The sequence below is a fragment of the Castanea sativa genome, chromosome 5, assembly GCF_040712315.1.
Source record: "Castanea sativa cultivar Marrone di Chiusa Pesio chromosome 5, ASM4071231v1".
In the NCBI taxonomy this organism is placed as follows: Eukaryota; Viridiplantae; Streptophyta; class Magnoliopsida; order Fagales; family Fagaceae; genus Castanea; species Castanea sativa.
Genome location: NC_134017.1, coordinates 68921553 through 68932233, shown reverse-complemented (window position 1 = coordinate 68932233; position 10681 = coordinate 68921553). Strand labels below are relative to the sequence as shown.

The 10681-nt window shown below is 33.6% G+C and overlaps 1 protein-coding gene across 1 annotated transcript; it reads left to right on the top strand.

Moving 5' to 3' along the window:
- Positions 1–3153: 3153 nt before the first annotated feature.
- On the top strand, positions 3154–9591 carry LOC142633816 (tobamovirus multiplication protein 1). Its single transcript, XM_075808067.1, has 11 exons — positions 3154–3633; positions 4071–4161; positions 4265–4317; positions 5078–5170; positions 5319–5390; positions 5720–5792; positions 5952–5997; positions 6101–6164; positions 7769–7822; positions 8785–8865; positions 8965–9591. Exons 1-11 carry the CDS (start codon positions 3481–3483, stop codon positions 9055–9057), a joined length of 873 nt encoding a protein of 290 aa, XP_075664182.1. The 5' UTR covers positions 3154–3480; the 3' UTR covers positions 9058–9591.
- The last annotated feature ends 1090 nt before the right edge of the window (positions 9592–10681 follow it).

The window sequence follows — 10681 nt, the reverse complement described above, 5'->3', positions numbered from 1 at the left end:
TTTCTTTTTTTTTCTTTTTTTTTCCCTCTTTCTACACTAGCCTCTTTCATCCCTATATGTACTCCTTTCTCCTTGCATCTCCAACATCAATCTCCCACCTAACCCCTCTCTCATGTTGACACTTGTCCAATTGCTTGTAGAAGGTGGTGGAAAGAAACTGCCTAACTCTGATTTGCATTGTTCAGATCACCTCTACATCAATGCAGGTGATAAAGCTGTTGTTCCTCATTTAATGCGGCTAGGAAACTAGGTGCAAAGCATTCAATGCAGAGTCCATAGGTTGTCTACTCCCAAACCAGATATTTTCTCTCTCTGCCATATATCACCAGTCTACTCTTGGTACTTTTCCATGCAACATTGTCCTCGGGTCCTCGGCCCTCATCCCAACTAAGATCTCTTTCGACCCTTGATATTCATCCTCGGTCCTCGGCCCCTCACACATGTGATTAAGAATAAATGAGAATACTCATTTGAGTTACTACAAAATGAGTTGGAGAAACTTTTTTTCTAACAGTTATAAAGAAAATTTTGTTCTTCTATTAATTTTTTCATTTAAAAATCAATAATTTTAAATAAATCTTTATGTTATTTGTCAAACTCAAAGGATAATTCAAGACAAATTTCAACAAAATCATCATATTAAATGTATGATTCATCATCTTGCCCTAATTAGGTGGCATTTTAATTTGATTACATTTATAAGTAATAAGTATCATGAAGAAATTTTCAAATTGTTCGTGCCCTCCTTATTTATAGACAAAATATATAGCATAGATATACATGTGCTCACCATATATACTAGTGTGTAACCCCGTGCATTTGCACGAATACATTTAAAAACAATCACAATTACATATATATAATTTAGAATCTAATTAGATCTAGATTTTTCTGTTTTTTCATTCAATAATTTATTTGTCACAAAAATTAAAAAATTAGATGGAACACATGCGCAAAATTGAACTCCAATTAAAATACAATTTAGAATCTAATTGAATTTAAACTCTTTAATTTTTGCACCTAATAATTCACTTGAAACACAAATTTAAAAATTAAATAAGACACGTGACACAAAATTAGACTCCAACTTATAATTTAATTGAATTTTCTCTTAACTTTGGCTATTAATATATATATATATATATATATATATATAGAGAGAGAGAGAGAGAGAGAGAGAGAGAGAGAGAGAGAGATGTGTTCAAGTTATACCTGGTGTAACTCTAAAGAGTTACACTTTTTTTAAACCATTAGATTTAAGTAGATCCAACGGTAAAAAAAAGACCCTCATTAATGCTAATATTCTGATTAGGATCTCATTAATTATTCCTTATTTATTATATTTTATATCTATTTCTAAACCTAAAAAAGTGTTATACGTTTCTCTCTCTTTCTCTTTCTCCTCCACCATTGTTCCACCTCCATGAATAGATTGCCAGCAGAAGAAGGAAAAAATAATAATAATAATAATAATTGCGGAACACTGACATTAGAGGTTTGTGAGAAGGAAAACAAAAATGAAAACGAAGAGAAAGAGATAGAGAAGGAAAACCAGTAAATGCAAAACAAAAGCAAGAACTTGCACTAATCAATAGAAAAATTTTAACAGATTCTGACAAATGCGTAACTTTTCATGATTTTTCCCTTGGAACCTTTGAAGATTCCTTATATTTTCATGCCCAGAATGTTGCCAAATAGTTCTTCAACACAAGCTGTGCTTTAGAGGTTTGCTAGATATTTGAATTGAATCTATCAATTGTTTTTCTAAAATATATTTTATATTTTATATTATATATATATATATATATATGACTTATAAACTTGAATTATTTTTAGTTATACAAAAAAGGCTCATAAATATAAAATTATTCAAAAATTATAATTTTTATGGTTTACTTAGATGGGATACATGGCGTAAAATTAGACTCTAATTTAATTTCAATTTGAAATCTAATTAGATTTTCTCTCAGTTTTACCTATTATTATATATATAGATTTGACGTTACTAACCGTTTTTTTTCAGCAAAAAAAAAAAAAAAACTGACATTATCTCTATTGTTAGTTTGTACTTTTAAGGTAACGTTTGGATTGGGCTAAAACGTAGTGCGTCTGCGCTTTAGCCTTTTTTTTTTTTTCCTGGACGCGCGTCAGTCACAGTTCATTGACCATAAATAATGATTTTAGGCTTATAAACAGTGATTTTAGGCATGAATAGTAACTTTTCACATTTAAAAATTATTTTACTACAGTATTTTTCAATTTTTAATTTTTAGTTTTCAGTTTTTAGCTGTATCTAAACCGACCCTAAGACTTTGTGGTGGGATAAGTGTGTTGTGGCCAACTGATCTCAAGACTTAAGAGTTAAGAACTCTTCAAAAGAAAAAGAAAAAAAGGTTCGTACTTGAAGACAAGGGTCAAGGGCAATATCGTCAACAAAAGTACAACCCTAGGAAGCAGGAGTAAGTAAAAACAAGATAAGTTTGAGACCAAAATCTAGTTCAACTACGAATTCTTAATTAATTTCACAATGGTTAATAAACAATTTTAGGAAGAAAAAGTTATGTTGACAATAATTTTACATCAAATTTTAAATGTTAGGTTGTTATTAGCTATTATTAGTAGGTAAAAATAAAATTTTAATGATAGATTCAAATTAGAGCCAATAACAACTCTCCACTTAAGATTTATTATAAAAAAGTTGTGAAAATATTGTGAACGTAACATAATAACATTTCTTTTCAAGGAAAGTTTTGACATCAAAATATAAAAAATTGTCAAAATTTTTTTTTTTTTTTTCTATTCTTATAAAAAATTTGTAAAAGTATTTCTTAATTCAGTTTTTTTTATTGGTTTATATTTTGGTCTACCATTGGCGTAATTATTTTACCTTCCAACAGTGTTTCTAAATTGAGGAGTGTTGCGTCTTGCGTGACTAAGTCTATAAATTTAACAAGATAAATCCCAAGTGGTAGGTTGTCATTGGGCTAAAATCCCGATTGAAATTTCTTTCTTTATCTAACAACCTATTACCTAAAATTTGTTGTAAAATATGTTATAAAAATCTTGTCAAAAAACATTAGTCCTCTTAAGTTCTCTATAACGATAAACCCAATTAGCCAAGTGTTAGGAACATACAGTTAGGGAGTGAGTTAAGAGTTAAAAAGGTACAACAACTGACTCCCCCCACGAGCCTCCTATCCCATCCCGTAGAAGCTTAGGTGAGACTCAGAGAGCAACCAAACCAAGCAGACTCAATCTCTCTCTCTCTCTCTCTGACTGTCTGGTAGACCCTCCCGCTCAGCGGTTGTGTTTTTCGCACTCGGTTTTGCGAATTTTTTAATTTTTTTTTGGCTCTCTCACTCTCTCTCTCTCTCCCTGAACTAAGCTTCGCTGGGGTTATCAAAGAGATATTTGACTTTTTATTAATTTTTGTGAGAGCGAGAGAGGTTGTCGGAGGAGCTAGCTAGCTAGCAATCAAGAATGGCGAGAATGCCGCTGAGCTTCACGCCCATGGCGGACATGGAAGCTCTGGTGGCTAGTTGGTGGGACGATGTCAATGGGTCCTCTCAGTGGCAAGACGGGATCTTCTACACTCTCTGTGCTGCTTATGCTCTTGTCTCCTTCATCGCCCTGGTCCCAACTCTCTCTCTCTCTCTCTCTCTCTCTCTCTCTCTTGTTCTTATTGTGTGATTCAATTTTGTGTTCTGGTTCTTTGTGTAATTTGGGAATGATAATGATGGATTGGGAAACTGTTATTGTGATTATGAATGTCTGTCTTGCTTGTTGCATTTTCATTGTTGTGAATTATTGTGATTTGGGTGTGTGTGATTGTGACATTTTGATGGGGCTTATTAGATTTATAAATAAGTAGTTGCAGTAATTTATTGCTGGGTTTACTGTAAGTTGGGTTCTGATATCTTCTGAATGCGTGTTGTGGTTTTGGGTTGTTTCGTTGCCTAATGATTGATTAAATGAAGAGAATATTTATACTCTTGATTATGTATTGAAATGATATGGAAACTTGTTTGAAGTGAGTGTGTGATGGATTTTCTGGGTTTTGTGATGTGCAGATTCAATTAATAAGGATTGAGTTGAGAGTGCCCGAATATGGTTGGACGACGCAGAAAGTTTTCCATCTTATGAACTTCATTGTTAATGGAGGTGATATTTAAGTCTTGGTGACATTTGGGGTTTTGGGTATACTTTGTCATTTGGTTATAATTTGACCTTTTTTTTTTGGGGTTTTGCCTTTCTTATGTTGCAGTACGTGCTATTGTGTTTGGATTTCACACGCAAGTATTTCTCTTGCATCCAAGGGTTAGTTCATTGAAGTTTCTTACAATGTCATTTTAAAATTTTAAATCTTTAACTTAGCCATGTTATGTAATGTTGCATCTGCATTGGTTTTCAAGTTTTGTGCAGTAAGAGTTCTGGCATATGAGTGCAACCTGCAAATTTTTCCCTTTTTTTTTTTCACTGTACATTTTGCTTTAGTGTTGTCAAGCACACTAGGGTCCCACCCGTGTCCGACATGGGTGCAGCTACCATTTAGCTGTACCTGTGCTTCCTAGTTTCTGAGAAGTATGAGGCAAAAGTAATGGAAATAACTAAAACTCACTTCCACACATAAGCAGTTTTGAATGAATAAAAGCATGTTCTTTTGCGCTTTCATTATCTAAAATTGTTAGCTTTTTAACTTAAATTTTCTTTTGTTTATATGATTAATATTCACAAAGATGGAGCATCACATCGATTTTTTTTCCCTCAAAATATACATGTATGGAGCATGATTGTACTCAAATAACTGCAAGAAAAGAAAAATGAAAAAGAGGAAGAACGTTGAGCAAGCCGTCTAGAATTGAATTCTAGAATTGAAAAGCACTTCAGAATGTAGGCTGTACTATTCTGTTGATCCTTCTGGATGGGAGCTCATATATATATATATATATATATATATATATATATATATTTTTTTTTTTTTCATATATATAAAAAGTAAAACTAGCTAGAATGAATAATGTTCTTTCTTAGTCTCTGTTCTACTATACTGACATAGAGCTTCTGCGTCTTGAACTAGGTTTTAGTTTTGGTGTTATTGGATCTTCCGGGTCTTCTATTTTTCTCTACATACACACTCCTTGTCCTTTTTTGGGCAGAGATATATCACCAGGCAAGTAAATTTTCTTCTATTTTCTTTTGCACAATAGGATCTTTTGTTATCAGGATGTAAGGCTAGTTCTGCACTCCAATGAGATGTAAAACTTGTGGATGTGGAAAAATATTAAGTTATTAACCTTCTCATTACTATTAATGGACAGGCAAGAAGTTTACCGACCGATAAGCTCAGAATTGTTTATATTTCAGTTAATGCTGGAATATATTTAGTACAGGTATGACCCATCTCACACTTTTGTTTGCTGCACTAGTTGCATAATGAATCTACATTCTTGGGAATCTGTAGTAGAGATATCATGTTTGAAGTGTTTCAGTTACTTTTTGGCATGTTTCATGACGTGTTTCTCACGATATGGTTATTTATTCTTCTTTCTTTCTTTCTTTTTTGCATAATAAAAGACATATCTTTCCTTTTGTCACTAAGCACATGTCATCCACTCATCCTAGCATAAACAGTACTAAGCAGCCTTTGAGAGCCGCTATAGAAATGTAATATTACCTTTATGATCTTAAGAATTTAACCAAAGTGAGTTTCTTACTTCAGGTTTGCATCTGGGTATACCTTTGGATTGATGACAACAGCGTTGTAGAATTCATTGGGAAAATATTTATTGCAGGTTAGACTCCACGTTTCCAAAGAAAAATGTTTACTTCAGATTTCCCGGAGATTGAAAATTCGTTTTTCATCTCAAAATATATACTGTACATTCTGAGTAATGCTTCTTTCATTAATCATCATACTTACTTTCCACCTTTTTTTTTTTTTTTAACTCCAGTTGTGTCAATCATAGCTGCATTAGGGTTCTTGCTGTATGGTGGAAGGTGAGTTTTTTGCATCATATTTGGTACTTGTTGGTGCTCGTCTTTCTTTGGAGTTTTATTTGTGCACTTTCTCCTGGTGGATTGACGTGGCCTATGCTTACAGATTATTTTTCATGCTGAGACGCTTTCCTATTGAATCAAAAGGAAGAAGGAAGAAGCTTCATGAGGTATGTGCCTTCCCATTAAAGTTTGTCTAGTGGATCATGATCGCTAGCTTTGTTACAGTGAAATTTTCCCTTTCTATGGATATATATTGGGTAAATTGAATGTAAATAAATTAGGGCTGTCAATGGATCTGCACATGACTTAATTTCCGTATTCATTGATTAAATTAGATAAACTTGATCTATATAGACTTGATATTGTCATTTTGGAATATGTTTTTGTGCTTGTGCATTTGCATGTCTAGGCAGCAGAAACAACAATAACTTTTATTCTATAGCAATCAATTAATTTACTTGCAGTATGTAGAAGATATGCACTAAAATACAAATACACACACACACACACACACATAGTTTTGCCTAAGGTGAGTGGTAGACTCTCCTGTCATAATGTATACCCTCATATTATTGGTCATAGGAATAGATTTCTTTTGAATCTGCGAGTGCTGGATCTCAGACATAACCAATGCTCCGGGGAAGCTCATACAGTTATGGAATGAGTAGGGCTCTTAAGGAGGAGAGATAGGTTTGAAACCAGCCATCCCTAGCTGGAAGTCTCATTGAGTTCCCAGCTCAGCCTACGCTACAATTGTTTGGACTTAACCTTGTTTAGATCCTCAAGCCCAAAACCATTCTCCTTTACAACAGATACCACACTGCTTTGTACCTGGGGCAGCGTCATGGAGAATGTTGTGACACCATCAGTTTGGAGCATGAGGCTGCCAGAGCTTGCTGCAAAGGAGATAAGAAAAGGCTTAGCAGGGGACAGCTGGTAACCGTGATGGATGTGAGGGAGTGGGGCCTTTTCCTTGTTTTTTTCCCATTGTTCAGATGCACGAATGCTGCTGGCAGAGTGCAAAATAGACCAGCTGAAGATGGAAGAGCAAACGTTGTGTCCCCCCTGCTCTTTTCAGCAATGTTTTTTTTGCTTTTGTGCCTAGAAGTTAAGCCGTCAACATATTTTAATTTATATATATATATATATATATATAGAGAGAGAGAGAGAGTTTTTCTACTATGCTTGTACTATGATACTATCACAAGTTTGGGACTGAACAAGCTATGGGAAAAGTCTACATGGTTTTTTTTTTTTTTTAGTTTTTAATTTTTTGCTGCAATGGACTCTATGAGGGACCTGTTAGATGATCATCTTCATGCTAAATTCTTGTTCATGCATTCACATAAATGATTTCTTGGAAGATTAAGCTTGTCTTATGATAGCGAGCATTTAGTAAGCATATCTTTTGAACAACCTCTGCCCCTATATAATTGGTCATCTAGAAGAAATCAGATACATCAGGTGGTTGCAAGTTTGCGATGACCCAATTGGACCAGTTTTTAACTTTTTATGCTGGAAAGTGTTAAATTTCTCCCTTGTATATTTAATGCTTTTGTTTGTTCTAGCTATGCATAATATGTGTGGTAGGCATGTCTACTTTTAGAAGAAAAAAAAAAAAATTGTTTTCTACAACATGAATTTCTTCAAATCCAAGTAAATATAAACTGCAGATCTTTTATTATATATTTGTGAACGTTTCTATGGATAAAGCCTCAGGGATCTGGAGTGAAATTTCTTTTATTGATGTAAATTGTGCTTTGTGCTTCAGGTTGGATCTGTTACAGCCATATGTTTCACCTGTTTTCTAATAAGATGCTTTGTGGTAAGTTCCAGACTATGCTGCAAACTAGTTTTTTCATGGGCTTGTAGATGTATATCTGAATTTGTAGTCCTTAGAAAGATTACACTATTTCTGCCTCTCTCGTGCATATTATACCATACTGTAGGTTGTGTGTTATTAACAGCTGTTGTTATTTGGATTTTCTCTCTCTAGGAAATTTAACAATTTAATATCTTGAAACAAGATACATTTTTTCAGCAAACTGGAAATCTTAATGATGGTGCATCCAACTTATTTGTTCCACATTAAGATTGTACGGGCCAAATGACTTCTCTATGTTGACATGACAACAATAAGACCGGATTTGGTTTTTTGTTCTTAATGATTGGTCATTAAGAAACATGTTTATAAATTGATGGGGCAAAATGTGAAATGGATGTCTAAGAGAAGCAAATGGTAGTAGGTGGTTTAAAATTGAGAGTCAACTTGTTTTTTTTTTTTTTTTTAAAAGAAAGGCAATTCACTTTTGTAACTTAAGACATGGGTATTATGTAATTAAATTCGCATGGCCAATTTAGATTTTAGATATGAAGGTACAGGGATCTTCAGTGGATCTGATCAGAATATAATTGGTTGAGAGAGAGAGAGAGAGAGAGAGAGAGAGAGAGATCATAACATCTGTCTGTGATTAAGTCTGTAGGATGAGGTGAGGCTACACTTCACCTGTCAAGTTCCGAGGTCTAGTGTGAAGAAATTGACTAATAAAAATGAGGATATGAGTACACAACAGATTTTGGCTGATCCAAACTATCAATCCTATCAGCTCCCAAACTTTGATCAAAATAAATAAGAACTTGAGACATTTACATTATAATTCTTTATTTTAGTGAAAAGAAGACAATCATACGATATGACACTGTTTATATATGTTTTGAAAGTGCTGCTCCTTTCTTAAGCCTACATTGGATTTGTGGATGTGCTTCTAACTTAATTGTAAAATGCAGGTTCTTTTATCTGCTTTTGATACGGATGATGCATCACTTGATGTTTTGGATCATCCTGTTTTGAACTTAATCTACTACATGGTATTCTACTAAGATTGCTATTTTGTAAACCTTAATTTTGTCTCTTTCTTTTACGTATTATTATTTTAATTTTTGGAATTTTTGTTGCTCAAATAACAGCTGGTTGAGATACTGCCTTCAGCTCTAGTCCTCTACATACTGCGTAAGTTGCCTCCCAAGAGAATATCAGCGCAATATCACCCCATCCGTTAACCATGGAGCATCTTGGATCTCAGTTTTCTTTTTTCTCCATCAAAAATGATTTTCTTAGCCTGGGAGTTAGATCCTACAGGAGTTGAGCAGAAGAGCCAAGAACAAGAAAATCCAGATGTAGTATTCTGGTAATGGCTCATTAAGCCGGCAATTCTTTTTTGTCATGTATATTACACAGCTATTTGCAGCCTGCTAAAGGGAAGAATTTGAATTCATTTCTTCAATTCTTCTTGGGTTATGACCACTGGTTGTGATCTTGGTCAGCATAAAAGGAAAAAAGTTTTCTTTTTTGGTTGTAATTTAATGTTGTAGTTATCACTTTAGACTGTTGTTAGTGTTTAAATATCTTGGTGTGTCGAACAGTTATTGAAACTATATATTTATTTTTCCCCATAAATTAACATGCCACATGATGTTTCTAGTTTGCTTTTATAGGTGTTTAGTGGTATTCATTGTAAAGGTTAAGAATAAATGTACTTTCTATTTTGTTTAAATTATTGATGATTTGCTCTGAGCTTATGCTCTATTTGGTGAGTTTATGCACATACTGCTTTGAAGGGTGCTCCATGTCCTAATGTTTCTTGTTTGTTTCTTTTTAATTCATCTACTTTCTGTCTCGTTGTTCCTAACGTTCCGCCGCTAAGCGTGTTCAAGCTCATTGGAAATCACTAACAGTTAATTTCAAATCAAATCTGATTCTGAGATTGAAACAAAGAAACCATCCTCGAGTAAGAAATTGTTTGCTAGATCTCATCTTCTTGGCAAATGCGGTATAACAGGATATTTGAAGGGTCCAAAAGAATCGAAATATTCAAACCACTGTAACTGGCAAAAGGTCCACCTTGTGCCCTATAGAAGGAAAAACTAAAAATAAAAATCCTATTGTGAAAACTAATATGTAGTCAAATAGCTATGGCCGACTAGGAAACGTTGGAAAGGCATGCCCAAAGTCTCTACCCCCAACTGTCATTCAAAGATAGCGTGCCATGGTATCTTTTTAAGTCAAATGGAAGTTTATATTAGAAAAGAAGATTAAGCACAAAATATTCTACGGCTAATTATTACCCATGTTTTGGCGACCCCTAAATTTTGCCACAAATGGGCTCTTCCATGTTGACTAATTCTTGGGTGACTAAACTGGTCTAAGGGTTGAACTGTCTTTTGAGTGTTTTATTTTATATTTCACTAATCACAACTTGTCATGTGTATGATATATATATTATATAGCACATCTCACCATGTACATTATAATGTATTATGTCTATGTACATTCTATTATGCAATGTAGTGTATCATTCTACTATGCAATATTCCACCGGTTCACACATTTCACCAAGCAAAAATACGGAAAACAAGACATCATATCATGCAAGTAAAAGGACAAAATTCCACTATTAGCAAATGTAAAACATTGGAGACTCTCCAAGTATTATAAACACTGAGTTATGACTTTGAAGATAATATATAATTTCTTGTTTTGCCATGTAGCATTTTACTTTTGTCGACTTTACCTTTTATCTTTGATTTTATTTTATTTTTTTATTTTAGTTAAATAATATTTTCTTGGACTTTTATTCTTTTTTGTAGAATTCATTGTATTCAAAATTTTTATTTTTCTATAGTA

Coding starts and splice junctions, on each gene's coding strand:
- LOC142633816 (XM_075808067.1), top strand. CDS start 3,481: ATGGCGAGAATGCCGCTGAGCTTCACGCCCATGGCGGACATGGAAGCT. Junction 6,165..7,768: donor GAAGGAAGAAGCTTCATGAG/GTATGTGCCTTC, acceptor TTTGTGCTTCAG/GTTGGATCTGTTACAGCCAT. Junction 7,823..8,784: donor TTCTAATAAGATGCTTTGTG/GTAAGTTCCAGA, acceptor TGTAAAATGCAG/GTTCTTTTATCTGCTTTTGA.